Source organism: Seriola aureovittata, chromosome 21, assembly GCF_021018895.1.
Source record: "Seriola aureovittata isolate HTS-2021-v1 ecotype China chromosome 21, ASM2101889v1, whole genome shotgun sequence".
In the NCBI taxonomy this organism is placed as follows: domain Eukaryota; kingdom Metazoa; phylum Chordata; class Actinopteri; order Carangiformes; family Carangidae; genus Seriola; species Seriola aureovittata.
The window spans coordinates 2114880-2136174 of record NC_079384.1 but is presented as its reverse complement, the minus strand read 5'-3'; the positions used below and the strand labels follow the sequence as shown (position 1 = coordinate 2136174).

Here is a 21295-nt window from a genome sequence, read left to right as displayed (position 1 = left end):
CTGAATTTATACCTGTATCACAGTTTTTCTATAAACCGTGTGTAAAGTTATGTGGCTTTATTAAACATTGTCATAGTGTGTGATCTGAGCCCGGAAGTGTTCACCGAGGTGCTCACTCGTTAGTTCAGCTAAGACTGAACTTCATGTTCCATAGTTCCGTGCGCTCCTGTCGGCCCTTCGCTACTACTTCCTCCTGTCTTGCGCAAGCTCACATCGTTGTAGAATGCGGATTTCGAAGCTAACACGAATAGCTAGCCAGTAAGCTAAAAACAAGGTTCTTGTCTTTAGGCTTTAAACTGGAAAAATGTCTAAAACACACTCACAGCCGCCGTCAACTTCGGCGGCGACGTCTACCGGGGGACCCTCCTCGTCCTCTTCGTCTTCGCCCGCAGGGGGCTCGACATCTCCCGCTACCGTGTTGAACATACAGCCCGAGAAACCTCAACATTACACGTACGTAGCTAGTTAGCAGGATTAGCTAGCTAAGTGTACACAGCCTTACATGTAGTTGTATTCACCAATCTACTCTATACTTTTTATCGTAAAAATGATTGAGTGATAAATGTGTTATTTGTTGACTGAACCCTGTCTGTTCAGATTGTTATAATGTGCTCATTAACCGGAGCAGGTCTCCATAAAGAGGCCTAACGTTACTCACTAAACAGTGGTCATGTTTTAAAGCTCTGTGGGGATCATTATAACTGTACCTGTGTGTTTCTGGATATGTTAGAGCATGTGATGTTAGTCTCAGTAAATTATGCAGGAGCCCTTTAGAGGAGGAGGTTCATCCGAGCAGCAGAGACCAGGGTGAGGTTAGACAGGAAGAATCATTACTATAGACAAGGATTTGGTACTGTAATATGTACTGTAAATACATATGGATGCACTATGTTGCATTGAATCTGCGGTGAAAGACGGTAACATCGTCTGTTCATGTATCCCACTTTCTGTTGTTGTTTCTCTCTCTGGCAGATACCTGAAGGAATTCAGAACCGAGCAGTGCCCCCTGTTTGTGCAGCATAAATGTACACAGCACAGGCCTTTCTCCTGTTTTCACTGGCACTTTTTGAACCAGCGGCGCCGGCGGCCCATCCGCAGACGGGACGGGATGTTCAACTACAGCCCAGATGTTTACTGCACCAAATATGATGAGGGAACGGGCACCTGTCCTGATGGAGACGAGTGAGTGCAGCTGAGATTTCATTGATGAGTTTACACTGATTATTACAGCCATTCAACAGACACACACTGTTAACATGAGAACTGAAGGACGTCTGTGAAAGGGGAAGTGTTACTGTTGTTTTAACTCACCACACATGAGAGTTTACACTATTTCCCTTTATGGACTTGGTATTTTGTTTACGTCAACAACAGTGAAATGAATCACTTTTGTTAGAAACCCCACAGACCACAGGTTTTTGGGGGGTTTACAAAAACCACTTCATCTTTAAATGCTCAAATCTCGCTGTATCCCAGTTCTAAGATGTGCAAGTACATTTAAATCCTGAATTGCTCAAGTGAACCTCAGAATGTGTAGGACGTTGCATGACAAAGGATTTTGTCAGTGAAGTGGTGGTTGAGGAGACACACGTCCACTATTGTAAATCAAGCTGAACACTTTGGAAGAATAGTGTGTGATGCATAATTTCTATAGTGAGCATTAGCACCTGAACACAACTGCTCTCCCTCTCTGGGGTCTGTCCTCCACTGAGCCGTTATAGCAGCCCCTCTGTGACACACACAGACAAAGAGAATGTAAATGTACAGGATGAAGTTGATCCAGGGTCAAACTGGGTCTTTGATTCATGCTAATGAACCACTTTGGCTCTAAGTCCATGTGTAAAAACACCCAAAACACATTGAAGATTCATCTGAGATCTGATATGTGAATTACTGCCGTGTTACTCCTCATCACAGAGAGGTGGGAACTTTTAAAGTTCTCCTTCAGATATATTTTCAGAGGGATTTGACACATAGAAAAACACTGTAATAAGTTAGTTATGTAAAGTTTAGCAGCCAAGAAGATTCACTGTGATTTCAGCCAGAAGCTCAGGAAGGTTGTGACTTTCTCTCTGATGAAATTAGTGAATACCAGTGTGTTATGATCCATGCAAATCACTTAAGTCACACAGTCTCAGTTTACTGGTCATGGATTTTATACTGTGTCTCATATCAACAGTGCTTCTGATAAGATACAAAACTTTTGCATTGTTTATTATTTAAAACATTATTGTTACAGTATGTAGTATATACTGGACACTGTCTGTCTGTGTGTCTCTCTGTTCATTTCTCTGCTCTCTCTCTCTCTCTCTCTCTCTCTCTCTCTCTCTCTCTCTCTCTCTCTCTCTCTCTCTCTCTCTCCAGGTGTCCGTTTCTCCATCGGACAGCAGGTGACACTGAGCGCAGGTATCACCTCCGCTACTATAAAACAGGATCGTGTATCCACGAAACTGATGCAAAGGGCCACTGCAGTAAAAACGGCTCCCACTGTGCCTTTGCACACGGGTCACATGACCTGCGCAGCCCTGTCTATGACATCAGGTACACAAGAGAAATCAACCCAAAGAAACACATGAACCGGTGTCTCTGTGCTGTGGTCGTTAACACTGTGATTTCTACAGGGAGGTGCAGGTGATGGAGTCTCAGGGAGGCTCGGGGGCCTCGGAGGCCGGAGGAGGGGGAGGAGGAGGAGGAGACGGGCAGTCGGGACAGGCAGCGAGTACGGCCCTCATAGAGAAGATCCTGAGTGAGGAGCCGCGCTGGCAAGGTAAACCAGCTGTGATCTGCTCTGACTGATGATACTGTGGTAAATACTTCACATCTGATCCACGACACCTTGATGCTGCTTTGATTGTGACTCTGGGATGTTTGCGTTGTTTCTCTTCAGATAACAACTACGTGCTGTCTCACTACAAGACGGAGCTCTGTAAGAAGCCGCCTCGTCTGTGTCGTCAGGGTTACGCCTGTCCATATTACCACAACAGCAAAGACAGGAGGCGGAGCCCGCACAAGCACAAATACAGGTGCTCTGTCGCATCATGTAGAGATGATGGTTTCGTTGTGACTCGTCTGTGGTTGTGTTTAATGAAGCTGTTGTCGTCCCTGCTGCTGCAGAGCGCTGCCGTGTCCAGCTGTGAAACAGAGCGAGGAGTGGGGAGACCCCAGTAAATGTGAGGGAGCAGAGGGATGTCAGTACTGTCACACCAGAACAGAGCAGCAGTTCCACCCAGAGGTTCGTGTCTCAGCAGCTGTTGTACATGATCGACGTCTCAGAGTCTGTTTGTGAAGGGAGCTGAGGTGGCGGGGCTTTCTTCATTATTAAATAAAAAATGATTAAACGCACAGCCAGTAACTTCTCAATCAAAACAATAACAAAAGACGGCGTTGGTTGACATCATGAAACAGTGTGGGATCATGGGAGTTGTTGTCTTCACCTCCATTACCAAAAGCTCCTCCCGGTTCTGCTTCCTCCAGTCTCGGTGGATCAGGAAATCAAACAGACCCGTGTACACTGCACTATGATTCACTCAATGACAGGAGTTAATGTGTGTGTGTGTGTGTGTGTGTGTGTGTGTGTGTGTGTGTGTGTGTGTGTGTGTGTGTGTGTGTGTCACAGATCTATAAGTCCACTAAGTGTAACGACATGCAGCAGAGCGGCAGCTGTCCCAGAGGACCCTTCTGTGCCTTCGCTCATGTAGAAAGTGAGTCGTACACGTCTCTGACCTCTTCTATGATAATCATTTTATTTATAACAATAAAATAATATATTAATCATTTAACTACATTTTTTTTAAACCCCCTCCAGAGTCCTTTGTTCCTGAAGAACCATCATTCCCCACCCCCAGCTCTCCTCCGCCTCCCAGACCTCCAGACCTTATTCCTGCCCAGGAGGGCTCTTCAAGTCCCAGTGGACACAACATGGGGTCAAGACCTGGTTCTGTGTCAGACCCGTTCTCCCCGTCTGCAGGGCCATGTGTTGCGGAGCAGGGGCTGCTGGGTAGCGTTCTGTCCCTGTGTGAGGACGTGGGCGGAGGGTCTGGGCCTCTGTCTCCGTGGGCGGGGGAAGGAGGGTATGGCAGGGCTCCTGGATTTGAGAGGGAGGATCAGGTGAGACGGACATCGTCATGGTTACTAGAGGCAGGTGTGTCCGCCGTGTTGTGATGTCATCAGACTGATGTTGTTTGTGGTTTCAGGCCAAGCAGAGGAGTTTTGCTCTGGAGCAGCGAAACAGAGAACTGGCCTCAGCACAAAGTAAACAGGTGAAGTTACAACAGAGTCTGGTCACATGACCTGTCTTCACCGTCCTCAGTCTGGTCACATGACTTGTCTCCACTGTCCTCAGTCTCATGTTTCTGTCAGGACACAGTGACGTGACTCTGTGTGTTTCAAAGACCACCTTCTGTCTCCTTCAGGACCTGCTGGTGTTCCTGCCGGTGGGCAGTCCTCTGAGTCTGTCCTCCAGCATCCCCTCCAGTCTGGCTGCCACCCCGCCAAGCCCCGCCCCTCTCGGAAACCTGGGGTCCAGCATTTCCTCAGGCATGAACGCTAACGCCCTGCCCTTCTACCCCACCAGTGAGACCGTGGAGTCGGTTGTTGGTAAGTGTAGTCGACCTTCCAGTCGAGTTCAGAGACTTGATTTTGGAGGATCAACAGCTGACTGAGACTCTGTGTGTTGGTTTGTCCAACATTAATATAAATAGTATAATTGTTGATGTTTGTTGTTGTTGTTGTTGTTGTTGTTGTTGTTTGTGTTGCAGAGTCGGCTCTGGATGATCTCGACCTCAATGACTTTGGTGTGTCTGCGTTGGAGAGGAGGCTGGAGAGCAGCTCCACTGTGGGAGTGATGCTGGGTATTTAAAGACAGGCATCAAGTTATAGAATATAAATATAATCCAGCAGTACACACACACACACACACACACACACACAAACACACACACACACACACACACAATAACCCCTGTTCCTGTGTCTGTAGGAGGCAGCCAGCTCCAGAGTTCTGCTCCAGTCAACATCCCAGGCTCTTTCAGCAGCTCTGCTCCCTTCAGCTCCCCGTCACCGTCTCCTCCAATCAGGCCGCACGCGTCACCTTTCTTCTCTCACCTCTCCCAGCCCGGCCAATCGGAGGGCTCCTTCTTAGGGCCGTCTCACGGCTCTTTAGGTTTGTGGAGCAGGATTGTAAACATGAGCTGGTGTGGTGAGGTGTGACCTGACCGTGGTTCTCTCTTCTCTCTGTAGGTCTGAACGGTATGAACACTAACATCTGGGAGCACTTTCCCTCCGCCCAGGGCTCCCCCGGCACGCCCCCCACCCTGCTGCCGTCTGGCCCCTGTGCAGAGACTGGCAGGCTCAAACAGGAGCTGGAGGAGGCCCACAGGGCCCTGAAGCAGTGGGGCCACAGCTGGAGACACACAGCTCAGGTAGGTAGGTAGTGGGACATGTGTGCATGCATGTCGGATGTAGAGTTTGTTTACAGACACAGTAGTTTGTTGTTTATGTGTTTGCACCTGTAAACATCTTATTCAGGTTTTCAGAAACCTGGATCTGCCTGATACAGACCAGGAAGTGAGGGGAGGAAGTTACAGATTAACTGATGGAGGTGTAAATGATAAATTATCAAGTGATATGATGAAAACATGTATCATCAGTGTCCTGTCTTTATATTCATCATGCACAACATCTTGGTGCAAACCAGAGGTCAGGTCCAGACCCAGACACATAACTGATAAATTACTGAGAATAATTAAATTTTGACGCAGCTTTTTTCACCTTTACAGCTCTGGTCATGTGACGCTGCTCAGCCAATCACTGTGACTGGAGTCTGTGAGTGAGATACTCACAGGGGAGAGAGAGGAGGATGTTACAGCTGTTCAGTTGTTAAGATGTGACTGGTTGACAGATTGTTAACTGGTTAACTGTTGGAGTTAACCATGAAGACTAAAAATGTAAAGCTATGCTACACTTTTTATTTCATTTTTAAAGTTGAACTCTTTATTAGACACTTGGATCTCAGTGGACCTGTCTGTCTGTCCGTCTGTCCGTCTGTCCGTCTGTCCGTCTGTCTGTCTGTCTGTCTGTCTGTCTGTCTGTAGTCCTGGGCTGCAGTGAAGGCTGACGCCGAGGAGTCTCGTGCCCACGCAGCTCGATTAACCATGGAGGCGGAGAGAGCGAGGCAGGCCGAGGAGGAGGCTCAGCGGCAGGCCGCTCTCCTGCAGGAGGCGCTGGAGAGCTTGAGGAGCGGAGACAACCCCCATCTAGCGCTGCACCAACTCCAGCTCCTGCACAGACTGCCCCTGGAGTCGGTCCTCAGTCTGCAAGCTCAGCTCTGCAGCTGCCTCCACGCTGTAGAACAGGTGAGACCAAACACTCACACACACCTCATACATGAGTCTGCTGCTACTTATTATTATGCTTATGAAATAAATATATAACGTCAGGAATCATGACAAGTGTTGCCTTCAGGTTCCTCTGGGAGTTTTTTTTTTTTTGTCTGACTCGTTGACTCCAGTCTAACAGGTGTAAACCTCCGTGTTGACCCAGGTGGTGTACAGGAAGCAAAGACAGTGCTGCGTGACGTGTGGAGAGCCCGGCTCGGTGTCTCTGCCCTGTGGTCATGGACTACAGTGCGAGAGCTGCTCCAGCTCTACCGAGTGCCCCCTCTGCCCTGAACAGACCCTGGATCAGCAGCTCTCTTGACCTCACGGCCCAGTGGGACTGCCACAGACCACAGACCAGTCAGTCCTGATTCCACAGAAACCAGCCTCGGATCTGAACCGCCTTCAGAACTACGTGGAGGTCTTTTTCTAACATGTATTTAAAGATGACGTTTATGACCAGCTGAGGGCGCTCTGGTCTCTAAATGTGGGATGAATCAGTTTCCAGTGTTACCATTGAACACCAGTAGGTTTTTATTACATTAAGCTCTCGACCAGCGGCACTGTTCTTCACCATGTTCTTGAACGTAACTTAAAGACCTGCTGTTATTTCTTCTCTAAGAAAAACCATAAAACACACACACACAGTTCTGAACCACGTTTAAAGCCTAAACAAACACCTGAGCGTTTCAGTGTCAGAGCTGTGGCACAGGTGAGCTCTCTGTCCAGAAATCAACACTTACCTGTGACAATCAGTCGGGAGCAGGTTTAAACAAGCTCCCTGTGTCTGCTGTTTGTGAATGAAGCACAGACATGAATGTTAAACTGCAGGTTGTCTCAGTGTGAGATCATCAGTGACTGTGATTTCTGGAGGAGGAGGTGACGTGGTGTGAACAGACAGGTGACTCCAGGTTCAGCAGGTTTTTATTGAGACGTGTCTGAACAAAAACAACAACAACAACAACAACAGGTGTGAAACAGTCATTCACATTGATCCAGACAGTAATCTGATACAGCCTCTTATTTTCATTCTGATTTTCTTAAAATAGTTTTTTAGCCGAAGAAATAAAGAAGGTGAATTCTGTTAATAAAGAGAGAAGATATTTAAAGTGTAGTAAATGTGTGTAACAGACGGCTTCTGTTCAAGCTCAGGTTTAACAAACTGGAAACATGTTAACAATCAGTCTCTCAAATTACATCTTTTTTTTTACTTCATAAATTTTCATGTCATTTTTGTTTAAACTCATCGTGTGTCAGGTTTTTACATCTGTAGTAATCGTTGACATTTCACAGTGTGTCAAATGTAGTCTAATATATATATTATATATATATATATATATTATATATATATATACCCATAGTTACGTGATGTCATACTTATCTCTTGCACTGATTAGAAACAAAGCATCAGGAAGCGAACATGTACAGGTGTGTGAGGTGGAAATGCAGGTGAACATGATCATGACCCAGTGTTTCCTCTGAGTGGACGTCTCTGTGTTTTTTGGTACAGATCATTAAACAAATTGTATATTTTTGGAGAAGAACTTGTCTCTGTCCATCACTGTCCGTTTCCCTCCTGTGACTGTTTCTCTCTCTGTCGTCGCTTCTTCACGAAGGCCTGAGCTTCCCGCTCTCCTCTCCTCGACTCCAGCAGCCTCAGGATGACGTCCTCTGCACAACACACAAAGTAATTCATGTTTACATCGGAAAAACTGGATTCACATCACAGTTTCATCGCAGCACTCACAGTCACATGTTCAAACTCAGATCAGAAACAAAACAAACAGGTTCAAGGTAAAGTTTGAACTAATCAGAATCCATGGTGATAATTAAAGAACAAATAAATAATTAAAACTGTCTGAGTTAACGGACCTGCAGGGTGATGATGATGAGAGCAGCCTTCATGTTTTCATGATAAACAGTTTCCTGTTTACACGACCAGCTGACAGAGACTCATTCGTTAAGAGCTGTCCCGTTAGCTGCTAGCGCTGGTTAGCTGTTAGCGCTGGTTAGCTGTTAGCTGTTAGCTCTACACCAACTCAACTCACTAAAATTAAATAAGTTTTCTACTTTAGCTTTAATTTCTCCTTCGCTGAGTTACTGAAGCGTGTTGCACAGAATCTCTTAAAAGGAACAAAAAGAAAAACATTAAGGCTTTAAAGCAATGACAGATTTCACAGAGCTGCTCTCTCATCCTGTTGTTTAGGCGGGAACTTCACCAGTGTTCATCACACAGTGTTTAAACTCAGTGAGTGACACACAACAACCTACAACAACATTTATCACCATAAACTCATTAAATTATAGTCACAGGCACCTTTAGTTTTTCCGTCTTTGGTTGATACGGTTTAACTGACTTTAAGTGATGAGTAAATGTAGAATGAAATTAAATACAATGAACTGAAATATGCTTAATGTTCTGTAGAGCTGAAGAGTGAAGACCCTGTTTTCTCTACATCTACAATTAATTTCAAAATATTAATTAGTGCAGCTGTAAGTCAGGTTTCTTTCTTATCATATAATGTGATGTTTTTGTGCTTACACACCTGTCACACATCTGGATACTGGACAAGTAAGACTGAAGGGTTAACAGGGACTCAGTGTGTGTGTCCTGACAGGTTAATGTGACCTGACTGCAAACCTGCCTCACTGTCAGGACCCACTAACTGGTCAGGACCCACTAACTGGTCTGGACCCACTGACTGGTCTGGACCCACCGACTGGTCAGGACCCACTAACTGGTCTGGACCCACTGACTGGTCAGGACCCACTAACTGGTCTGGACCCACTAACTGGTCTGGACCAACTGACTGGTCTGGACCCACCGATCATACCATTAGGTTTAGGATGCATCAGAGGCAGGCGGATCTGAGCAGGGGGGCTGTCCGGCTGTGAGCTCAGTCCATCTCCGCCCCGCCCTCCTCCTACTCCTGGAATGGCCTTGAGTCCCAGGAAGGCCTCGCCCTCAAAGTCGTCTGTCCTCAGGGTGTCGTGGTCCAGAACCGTCACCACCAGGCAGGCCCCTGGAGCCTGGCACTGATCGAGGGAGACCATACTGTGACATGAAGGAGGGGGGTGGAGATGAAGGAGGTCAGGATCATGTTCAGAGACCACAGGACGACTTGTGAACACAGACAGAATAAGACCAGGATCTTACAACTCGAAGGCCTCATCAAAAAGAGGGTTGAGGTCACAGTCTTTGATCTGAGTGCAGCGAGGCTCCACCTCCCTGAAGATGTGGTTCGGCTCCAGGCACAGCTGCACGAACGGATCACTGAGACCTGAGGAAGACATCAGCTGGTCAGGAGAGGTCACAGTGACGAGCGTTACCTGTCATGTGACTGGTCTCACCATTAGAGTCCATCGGTAAGAGGTTGACTGCATTCAGCACCTCCACCCTGAGTCTTTGGTCTGATCTCCTGTAGGAGGTGAGGAGGGTGACGGCTCCGTACTTCTCTCCACTGTACACGTTCTGCAGAGAACACAACATCAGAACCGACAGGAACACCGGTCTGCACCACCTGCAGCAGGTGTGTGTCTTACCTGCTCCTTTATCTTCCTGTCAAAGAACTTCTGCATCAGTTCCTGGCTGCTCAGAGAGTTGTGGGTCAGGTGAGCTTTGAGAGTCTGGACAGAGACAGAGATCAGTAACTGACACTGAAGAGATGAAAACCTTCCTCTGGGTCTGAGTCTCTCACCTTGTAGTCATCAGAGTGAAGAGCGTTCAGAGGGAGTCCATTTCCCTCCGCGTGGAAACACTGCTCCAGACACTGAAACACACAGAGGAGCTGATGAACTGAAACACACATCAGTGTCATTCTTACGGCCAGTCCCAGTGGATCAGTCCAAGACTGAATTTCTGTCCCAGTCCGACCATGGAGCCGATACTGGTCTGGTTTTACTGGGAGGAGAACCCTATGAGCTTCTTCTCCTCCCTGTGTCAGTAACTTGATGGTTCATGATGTTACACGTCGGTTTTCATTAGTGAAGGCTACAGCAGACATGCTAACATTAGCTAACTTCCTGTTACCCTAAATGTTGCTATCGCTAGCTGCCTAACTGTCTACAGAAGCTGATTAGCGTCGGTATCAAAAATCATTTTTAAAGTACAAACGTTGTCAGTTGATTGTAAAAGTTCTGGTTCTGCTGCGGTAGTCATGGTAACCAGGCGGCTCAGGACCAACCTGCAGGGTGTACAGCAGCCTCTGGCAGAACACCATCAGCCCCTCCTGCTGCGAATGCTGAGTCGCCACCTGGTACAGGATCCTCACGGAGTTGTTCCACAGAGGAGTCAGGAGACTGGACATGAAGAAAAACAGTGACAACATCATGGACATGAAGCCATGATGAAGGAGGAAGATAATAACGATGATGATCCTGTACCTGTTGAAGTTCTCCTGGACCAGGTTTTCATTCATGTACTGCAGCTCCTGCTCCAGGTAGCGCATCAGAGGAGCAGCAGCCTGAAACAGAGAGGAGGCTGAGATCAGACGGACACCTCAGAACCAGGACTCATGTGAACTGGGACTGTCACCTACGTCCTCTGTGGACTTGGAGGGAATCCGCCGCCTGGTGGACATGCTTCTAACGTGGGTCTCGATGTCTGTGTTCAGCTGGAGAAACACACAGATGAAGAGGTGAAGCAGTTTATCAGTGTCTTTATTTCACTTCCTGGTCCTCCTGCACCTGATGCACCTGAACACACCTTCTTTCCCAGCGTGTCTAAGGCGGACCGGATCTCCCGGCTCAGGATGCTCTGGGCCTGTTGCAGCTGGGAGGGCAGCGTGTTGTGGAACTGACTCTCCCCGATGACGGTCTGGGTCCGGTCTCGAAGCCCCGCCCAGTTCAGCTGTGTAGGAAGTCTGGTGAGGACGGACCTCAGGTGCTCCAGGTCGTTGACCACCACACACAGCTGCACATAGAGGAGGTGTGTGTGTTAATGTGTTAGAGATGTCTCCAGTCTGTGTGTGTGTGTGTGTGTGTGTGTGTGTGTGTGTGTGTGTGTGTGTGCGTGTGTGTGTGTGTGTGTGTACCATGTTGATGGCACTGCCGTGGTCCGAGTTCTCAGACAGGACGCGGACCCTCTCCTTCAGGATGTGGCAGTAGTTCACCACGATCTTACACACATCCTGAAACACACACACCTCAGTCAGCTGCCTGTATTTACTCAGATCAGACCATGTGACCTCTCCGTGACGATGTACCTCAGTGAGTTTGACCATGAGCATGAAAGCCTCCTCGGGGTCGGGCCAGGACAGCTGTTCCCACAGCTGGCAGATGGGCTGGATACAGGCCACCAGGTCCACTGCCGAGGAGCTGTGTTTAATGGGCACTGAGCCGGACTGCAGCGGCTGGAGCTGAGAGGGATGTCAACGTGTCGTCATCTGACGGCTGATGATGTACATAGTCAATAATAAATAACAGCAGAGTGTTACCTGGTCCACCTGCACAGCCCGCTCCACCCGGTCCTGAGTCTTGCTGAAGGCCTGGTTGAGCCAGTACGGCAGAGCCTCCCTGAAATCCTCGTGGAAGTTGGTGAGCTCGAGGAGTCCCCTGAAACAACAGACAAACTCTGACCTGTCCCATCACACACACACACACATTACAGGAAACACCTGAGTGGTACAGGGACGCAGTTAACATCCCATAATGCTCTGGGGCAGGTATGATCAGGCTGATCAGGTCCAGCTGATTCTGATTCTGTATCAAGAGAAAAGATCTGTGACTTTACAGAGGGGTCACTGTGGGGTCACAGAGATGATCAGCTGGTGTTTCCATAGCAACAGAGACTAAAGTGACATCTACATTTAGAGTTGATTTTAATGAGGAAAATCATTCCTACCGTAAAAGTTATGGACACATATTTAAAGTAATTAGCCACGTAACACTGAAGAACAACCTGGTGAAATAATTAACTCAAAGTAAGAAAATCAGCTCCTGGTGTGAGTGTGTTGTCTGACCTCTTCTGTAAGAAGGCCTTGTCTTTGTGGATGGCCTGCAGACTCAGGTAAACAGGGAACAGGCTGTTGGCCAGAGGCTGCTCCATCTGACCCTCCATCAGTGACAGAGTGTCCTTCACTTCCTGCGCCAGCTGTGGGGGAGGGGACAGGAAACGTGCTGAGACGACACGACCGAGTCGAGCTCGCGAAGAAAAAACGCAAACCGTCACTGATCACTCACCAGAGAGTCGAACCTCTTGTAGACCACAGTGAACACGTCTACCTGCACAGCACTGAGCAACCAGGAAACAACACTGATTATTACAGGTGTAAAAATATTCCTCACACGGTTTGGTCTGAACTTTCTTCTCCTGTTCTTTTCTGGTTAATTAACTGGTGGCTTCAAACCCAAACACAAGCTCTTTGTCTTTATATGATATAATATAAATATAAGCACAGATGTGAACTGATAACAGCAGTTATTAATGTAATCTGTCACACCTGTCCCACCTTACCTGACAAACACCTTGTTCCAGTTGTCCTTGTTGTGTTTAATGTCCTCCTGCACCTCCCCAATCAGCCTGGAGAGGGCGCTGACGATCTCTGACAGCTCCTGAGTGTCGGCACGAAGAAACACAAAGTTAATACTGTGAGATGAAGCGGAGACACAAGGAGGCTCAGAGTGATGTCATGAGGTGTGTACCTTGGTCATGGGCTGGTGGAGACCCTTTTTGATGGTGAACCACTCCTGTGTACCTGTCTGAAGGTACAAGTACATCTCATGTAACTGAGGACGTATCATATCCACACAGTGATGATGTCATCAGAGTGATGACTCACCTGTATGGCCAGGCTGACCTCATCCTGCAACTCGAAGTGAGCTGGGTTCAGTTTCTGAAAGGCCTGGGTTTTACAGATCTGGACCAGGATTCTGAGGGAAAGCACAATCATGTTTAATTACAGCAGCCTCATTACCTGTGACGTAAACATCTGCACCTGAGCAGTGACGTAAACATCTGTACCTGAGCTGTGACGTAAACATCTGCACCTGAGCGGTGACGTAAATATCTGTACCTGAGCAGTGAGTTAAACATCTGTACCTGAGCAGTGATGTAAACATCTGCACCTGAGCGGTGAGTTAAACATCTGCACCTGAGCGGTGATGTAAACATCTGCACCTGAGCGGTGAGTTAAACATCTGCACCTGAGCAGTGATGTAAACATCTGTACCTGAGCAGTGAGTTAAACATCTGTACCTGAGCGGTGAGTTAAACATCTGTATCTGAGCGGTGAGTTAAACATCTGTACCTGAGCAGTGATGTAAACATCTGTACCTGAGCAGTGAGTTAAACATCTGTACCTGAGCGGTGATGTAAACATCTGTACCTGAGCAGTGTGTGGAGTTTAGGATTAGCAGAGGCAGTTGGAGGGAAGATGTCTCTGTATTTGGACACCAGACAGAGTCCGTACTGCAGGAACCCGTGAAGAGAGTCTCCCAGTTCCTGTTTCTGGGGACAGAGAGAGAGTGACACCGTTCAACAGACATGAGCCCTGCTCTCTGTTTAACTCATCAGCAGAGAGAGAAAACCTGTCAGCTATCGTCACACAGAGACACACCTGACTGACAGGTGATGGAAAATAATGCCATGGTCTGTCCTCACTCCATGTTTGGATATTTGTTTCATTTCCTGTTTTTATTTTGAAGCAGAGTCCCTTGTGTATCTTATGGTTCATTTACTTCCTGTTTTGTCTTGTTTCCCTCCTTGTTGTTTACCTGACCCATGTGTTTTTGCCCCCCTTGTACATTTTGGGTCTTAAGTCTTAAGTCTTGTAGAAAAGCAGTGGAGTTAAAAGTAAAATATTTGAAATGTATTTGAGAACAAGTAGAAAGTAGAAAACATGGAAATATAAAACTCAGGTACCTCACAGTTAGAGTATGTGACCTGACTCTGAGCTGGTCGTTACCTGCTGGTGCGGCAGCTCCTGCTGGTGCCAGTGATACTCTATACTGGTGAGCTGCTGCAACAACACGGACGAGTCCACCTCCAGGCTCTGGTACAGCTTACTGTAAGCTACCCACTTCCTGTGAGGGACACACACACACACACACACACAGATTTACAACACACACACTGTGGTGGCGCTATGATTGAAATCACTGAGTATTATGTGGATGTTTGTAAACATCACATTGATTAATTCTCAGGTATAGATAGATATAGATATAGTTTTTGAATGTGCAGCATTTGTTTTGGACTGTGTAGACTGTTCCTGAACACTCTTCACGCCTGTTACAGGTGTTATATGTCTGTTACGTCTGCCAGATGTTGACAGGTGCTTACGCCAGGTCCTGGAGGAAAGGGGAGAGGTCGTTCTGCGTGGCGTAGAGCTCCAGCAGAGTCTGAGCCTCGCCACACAGCGCACCTTTCCACGCAGCAGAACTCTGAGAGAAACCAGACGAGAGGATGAAGAAGAGACAGAGACAGAGGACGGTTTGTTTTTATAACAGGTGCTGACGGTGGGCGTGTCCTTTACCTGCTCCTTGGAGATGTACGCTTGAACAAACTGCTGCAGAATCCCACAGTAGTTGACGTAAGCGTTGCGACCAGCACTCAGCGTCCCGTCTCTCTGTCAGTCACACAACACCACAGTTACAGTTATAGTTAGCTGAACACCAGATGTTTGACAGATGTTTTCACGCATCCATGTTAACTGTATCTGAAACGCGACAGGGTGAGGAGCAGAGTGAATGTTTTACAGCTTTGTGGATGAACTTGAGGTTCAGGTGACACTGTCCGCGGTCAGGATACGTCTCTGTTCTGGGCTGCAGGTTGTACCAGTTATCTTCACTACAGTGGAGGTCCTGCAGTCACACGGTACAGGTGTGTGTCAGGGTACAGGTGTGTGTCAGGGTACAGGTGTGTGTCAGACAGTGAAGAGTGAAGCAGCTGTTATAAAAGAAGAACAGTAACTACCTGCAGCTTTAGGACAACGTTTCCCAGAAAGTCGTCAGTGCCTTTCTCCTTCTTGGCCTCCTTGATCATCCTGAACAGAAGAGTCAGAGTTCACAGCTTTGTCTGGTTCAGTGAGAGAGTCACAGAGAGAGTCTGGTACCTTCTTAAACTGTTAAAATTGGTTTTGATCTCCTCCAGTTTCTGGGTGAGGGACACCTGTTCGTCCTTGTCCCTGAAACAGAAGCAGCACAGTGAGGGTGGACGTGTTGAAGATGATGTTACAGCAGAGAAGGAGGGTGTGTGTTTGATTCTCTCACCACATCTCCAGATGGAAGTTTGCTCCTCCGACGTCTCCAAACTCTCTGAAACAGTAAAAATGACGAGCGATGTAAATATCAACCTGGTTCACCTGAGACGAAAAGGTGTATCCAGACTCACAGTATGAAGGTCTGGTTCCAGATGGGGTTCAGGGTCTGCTTCTTTATGTCTGTCTGGTAGATCTTGTCTCCTGATGCCGCGTCCTTCACAACTGATTTACAGGGTTTGGCTCTGGACTGGCGAGTCCTCTTCTCCTCCTCATCCTCCAGTATGGTCAGCAGACAGTACGGGTCACTGAAACCTGTTCACACACACCTGAGGTCACATGACGGCAGGAGACGACTTCACAGGTCGGTGTTTTAAAAAAAAGACCACACACGGCTGAAGTGAAAGTGAGGATGAGAAACTCATATGAGAACTGAAAGTCACATTAACCACCAGACACGTACAGTCGAGGTAGTGAAACACATCAAGTAGAGTTACTGTAAAACACCAGGTCACTGTCAACACACAACTGCAAGAACAAATGTCCATTTAAATCATCTTTAGAATCAATATCAACTCAATATGAAACACACTGATTATCATTATAATCCATCTCTCTGTAGGACTGACCCCATGTAGGTGGAAACAAACACTTCACTGAAGCTGTGTGTACAGTTCTGTCAAGTAATTAATATAATATAATATAATATGAGAGACTACAGCTGTGTTAGCAGCCCTGTGGTCACAGAGGAACAGCAGGACTCTGTCGGTCTTTATAAAAGCTTCATGGAGGATTTGGCTGCGACTCATGAACTTGAACACTAGGTGTCTCCAGTGAGCGCTGAAGCTTCAACAGGTCATGAACCAATGGGCTGAGAGGCGTCACTACTTCAGGAAGCTTCACTATCTAAACAGGATGTTGACATGAGAACCAGTCGCCTCATCACTGAACAGCCAGGTGGTATGGTCTGCAGTGGTAACTCACCACTGACATCTTTTCCCAGGATCCCCTTTGCTTCCTTCACAGTGGCCATCAGACAGTACACTGGGGGCTGTGAGAGTCAGACTGTTATTCAATATTCTGGTGTTACACACACACACACACACACAGGTGAAGAGCAGGTTGTTGGTGTGAGGACTATAAATGTGGGCAATGGGGTCACTTCCTGTCTCACCTCTGTGCTCTGTACTCTCTCCATCAGACTGCTGTGCTCTGACTCTGTCATAGTGAAAGCCTGCAGACAGACAGTGTGTGATCAGTCGTACACCAACAACGTGAGGGAACAATGTGTGTGAAGCTGACGGGTTCACCTCCTGGATGTACAGGTGAAGCTGTGCGTCTGTGAACACCTCCGCTGACGACGGTTGACCCATCTTATGAGCAATGGTGTACAGCAGCTCCTTATACAGAGGCTTCAGCTGCAAAGAAATAGACAGAGTGAGAGCTCGCTGTAATAAAACAGAGCGAGAGCTCGCTTTAATATAACAGAGTGAGAGCTCTCTAGAAATAAACAGAGTCAGAGTTCTCTGGAAATGAAACAGAGTCAGAGTTCTCTGGAAATAAAACTGAGTGAGAGCTCGCTGTAATATAACAGAGTGAGAGCTCTCTAGAAATAAACAGAGTCAGAGTTCTCTGGAAATAAAACTGAGTGAGAGCTCGCTGTAATATAACAGAGTGAGAGCTCGCTAAAATATAACAGAGTGAGAGCTCTCTAGAAATAAACAGAGTGAGAGCTCCCTTTAATATAACAGAGTGAGAGCTCTCTAGAAATAAACAGAGTCAGAGTTCTCTGGAAATAAAACAGAGTGAGAGCTCTCTGGAAATAAAACCGAGTCAGAGTTCTCTGGAAATAAAACAGAGTGAGAGCTCTCTGGAAATAAAACCGAGTCAGAGTTCTCTGGAAATAAAACAGAGTGAGAGCTCTCTGGAATAACACACACACAGACAAACATACAAACGTATAATAAAACATCTCATATGAAGAGCAGCAGGTGAATGGTGATACCTCCAGCTCCTTGTGTCTTCGTTCTTTCTCCTCTGGATTCTCATCTTCTTTCAAATCCTGAAGGACAGAAACAATAAGTTAAAGACTATTTGTTAATGAGGTCAGTGAATATATGAGACGGTCATGAAGTGTCTCTTACCCTCCTCTCTCGTAGTTTCCTCGTCTGCCCCAGTTTACGAACATGTCCTGGTGAAAACTGACAAAAAGAAAAAAGAAAAAAAAAACACACACACACAAAAAAAAATCAAATAAAAAAATAAAACACAGTGACACCAAAACAACAAATACTGACAGGAACATATGAGTAACTTCACACGTTGACTCCATGAATACACAGTGCTGTTGATTATTTTCCACATAATGCTGCAGTGTGAGTCACTGGTTTCCATTCATTTCCATACAGAATAAAGGTTGTCTCTCCTGTTGTTTGAGTTGTGCACTCCACCACATGAAGGTTAAAGGTCAACAACAACATTCAGTATTACAGCTAACAGAAGTTAATATCAGTGGGTTTTAATCCCCCGCTCCAAAGATGTTCTCAGTAGAGTATCTCTACAGACCCTGTCTGCCGGCTCCCGTCTTTCAAACCCTAAACTCTCATTTTATAACCTGTGGTGACATCAGAGGTTTGATCTATTGTGATGGACTACAGAAGTTACAGAGTTAACTGATCTTTAGCTCTGCTAGCACGTAGCTGGAGGGATGCTAAATCTGTTGGTGATTGATCCTCCACTCTGATCAAATATTTCAACATCTATAGACAATAGTACATTTAGTTGAGTACTGTACTTCAGTATATTTTCAGTGTCTGTATTTGAGTATTATTTCTTTTTGTATTTCTTTTATTCCACGACACTTAAAAGACAAATATCGTACTTTTGACTCCACTACATTTCTTTTTTGGGCTTTTTATGCCTTTATTGAATAGCACAGTAGAGAGACAGGAAATGGGGATGCAGAGAGAGGGGGAACGACATGCAGTAAAGGGCCGTCCGATGTGAGATTTGAACCGGGGCGACTGTAGCCTCTACACATGGGGCGCCTGCTCCACCCACTGCAACCCACTACATTTCTATGAAGTGCTCTTACTTAAAAGCAGTGCTTTTAGTCAGTGAAGGAATTTTATTTTATTTTGAAAATGTGATAGACAGTACATTGTGTTCAACACAGGAGAAAAACCAATCACATCCAACTCCTCAGTGTCCTAATGATGGAGACGTATGCTGAGTAGTAAAGATTCATTTAGACTGAAATGTTTGTTTCATCACTGACTAAAACAATTCACCGTCCAATGGAGCTGTGAACGTGGTCCACCTCTTGGTCTCCAGATGATGATCCTGATGATTGTGCTCCCGACCCCCCCCCCCATGAATTTAACTTTGCATTCACAAAGTGCTAATTAGCACATGTTAGCATGCTATCACGTTAAACTGAGACACTTCATGTGGTAAACATCATATCTGCTAATGTTCACATGCTGTGGCCTGAGAGCCACTGTGTTTGCAGGCAGTTACTCTGAATCTGAATGAATGGAAACCAGTGACTCAGTGTTAAAAAACAAACCTTCAGTAGCAGAAACACTGAAATGAAAAGCTGCTGTTTTACCTGTCTGAGCCTTGTTAAACTCTGGTCCTGTAAACAGAGGATAAATGTTTAAATGAAATATAATATAATATATATATATAGATATATATATATAAGATATAATAATAAGACTCTTATCATGACGTCAAAGTGAATAACAGATGTTAACAGTGTTAACAGATGAATTCATTTTAACGTCAGCTTGTATAAACCCACAAAGACTCTTCATTAGCTTTAACTATCGAGACCGTGATAGAGAGATAGAGAGACTTCCTCTGTCACTGATCATGAGACCGACTGAGGAAACAACCCTCAATCAGTCACCCATCCTACTAATACACACATATAGACCTGTACCGGCTACAACACACACACCCACAGCTGCTGTCATGTATAGAGGAACATGGCGAAGCTCTGAGAAGATTTTTACCACGTCTTCTTAACATGTATCATAAACGTTACACACAGAGCATCCTCTCTGTGGTGACAGTTTCAACACTCAGAAACAGAAGTGTCCTCAACCTCATTTAAAGTAAAACCTTCATGAATCGTAGTCACAGATCTGGATCTGGGTCTTGACTTAGTGAGCAGCATCCCACAGTTTCAGGTTCAGAGAATGTTCATGTTTCACAAAGTAAATAAAAATAATTAAACCAAAGCTGAACAAACAGAAAGCTACAGAGACGTATCAACGGTTGTTTATCGCCTCATCTTTGAACTGTGGTTAGAAACCAGCGGAGACAAACACATTAAACACACAGTCATTGAAGACATGACAATATGTCGAAGTGCATCGTGGTCCTTACCTGTTCAGGTGTGAGCAGTTTGTCTCCCATGCCGCTGGCTTCACCTTGACTTGACATAATGATGCTGAGATCTGTCAACCTGACTGTGTGTGTGTGTGTGAGAGAGAGAGAGGGAAGCTGTGTATGTGTGTGTGTGCGTTGTGTTTCACTCAAGTGTTGCATGGCAGGAAGTCATCACTTCCTGTAGAAGGTGGAACGTCAGTAACTGACTGAAGAGTTTTCTTCTACTGTTTTGATCAAACACACACACAAACACACACACACACACGCCCACACACGCACACACACATGCACGCACACACACACACACATCTCCTCACTGGTCGTGGTGGTGAAGGTTTCCATGTTATTTACAGTCGGCATTATCACCATGTATATCACTACATCCATAGTGATTATCTTACAGTACAGGATCAACTGCTGCTCAGCTGTAGCATGACACAGTCCACATCAGTCCATCTTCTCTGTGTAAAGTCTCAGGAACATTATTTACTGATGTTTAATACATGGTATATGAAAACATCCTCAGCTCACTTTAATGTATTAAATGCCTTTTATTATACATGCTGCACTGTTGTTTGATCATGTTTAACTAGTTAATTTAACCAGATTTCAATGCAAATAAAATGCTCTGTATCAAAGTAAAAGAACGTAATATAAATATGTATATGCTATAAACCAAAAGACAAAATTCTTCACTATATAGAGTATGAAAATAAATTAATCTCTATAAAAACATGAAATATAAAAAAAATAATATTTTTCTTCATATTTGCTAATGGCAAAACCTGGGTTTTTTTTGTTAATATGCAGGCTAAGCTAATCTTAAGTACTAAACCGGAACCTGTTGCCAGGGTAACAGTAAACAGTCGTGTTGCAGAGGGAATGAAAGCAGGGTTCTGACATTTCATACCGATGAAGATTCATTGTAAATAAAACACATTTCATACCCATCCAACCTGTAAAGAGATACCTGGTGTCATTTCTTTACCACTGAGTTTATTGTAATCATTCAGTACTTTGCATAATTGGTATTTTCTACATGTTGGCTATAATCAGTTGGCAGTTATCTTCATTAGTCCTTCGTTTTAAACTATAAATCAAGTTCTGTGACTGGAATTAGTTTAGGTTAGGCCTGAGCAGACAGTTTAGCGGAGTGTGACGTCACCCGAAGCGACCCCGCCCTCAATTAAACACAACTTTTAAATTTAAGCGGGTGAGTTGCATAAAGAATTCAAGCTTGTTTTACTACTTCCAACAGGCTTCTGCTTGCATTACAGTGTTGGAAAACAGCCACTCTCTCCTCACAGATGTACAGATACCGAGCCT

General features: G+C 45.8%; 2 protein-coding genes across 3 annotated transcripts; one reads left to right on the top strand and one right to left on the bottom strand.

Annotated features, from left to right (window-relative positions):
- The first annotated feature begins 22 nt into the window (after positions 1–22).
- unk (unk zinc finger) lies at positions 23–7918 on the top strand. 2 transcript variants are annotated; one of them, XM_056366840.1, is made up of 15 exons: positions 23–453; positions 973–1182; positions 2365–2541; positions 2622–2767; positions 2888–3023; positions 3115–3232; positions 3617–3701; positions 3806–4107; positions 4194–4259; positions 4413–4596; positions 4758–4850; positions 4979–5161; positions 5239–5420; positions 6093–6353; positions 6541–7918. In XM_056366840.1, the coding sequence occupies exons 1-15, from the start codon at positions 305–307 to the stop codon at positions 6694–6696; spliced, it is 2448 nt and encodes an 815-aa protein (XP_056222815.1). In that variant the 5' UTR covers positions 23–304; the 3' UTR covers positions 6697–7918. The 2 variants fall into 2 exon arrangements, with proteins under 2 accessions (XP_056222815.1, XP_056222816.1); XM_056366841.1 differs by lacking the exon at positions 6541–7918 and having other exon boundaries at positions 5239–5424; positions 6093–6256.
- Positions 7650–20102, bottom strand: unc13d (unc-13 homolog D (C. elegans)). Its single transcript, XM_056366839.1, has 34 exons — positions 19967–20102; positions 19182–19208; positions 17716–17772; positions 17577–17633; positions 16882–16989; positions 16746–16805; positions 16556–16622; positions 15706–15886; positions 15585–15629; positions 15428–15499; positions 15289–15358; positions 15072–15176; positions 14849–14941; positions 14656–14756; positions 14279–14396; positions 13700–13821; positions 13154–13244; positions 13017–13073; positions 12829–12926; positions 12555–12606; positions 12335–12465; positions 11810–11927; positions 11579–11731; positions 11408–11503; positions 11080–11286; positions 10913–10987; positions 10758–10837; positions 10559–10673; positions 10073–10144; positions 9918–10001; positions 9726–9846; positions 9532–9655; positions 9209–9429; positions 7650–8045 (listed from the first exon to the last, which is right to left on the bottom strand). The coding sequence occupies exons 1-34, from the start codon at positions 20021–20023 to the stop codon at positions 7933–7935; spliced, it is 3348 nt and encodes a 1115-aa protein (XP_056222814.1). The 5' UTR covers positions 20024–20102; the 3' UTR covers positions 7650–7932.
- Positions 20103–21295: the final 1193 nt, after the last annotated feature.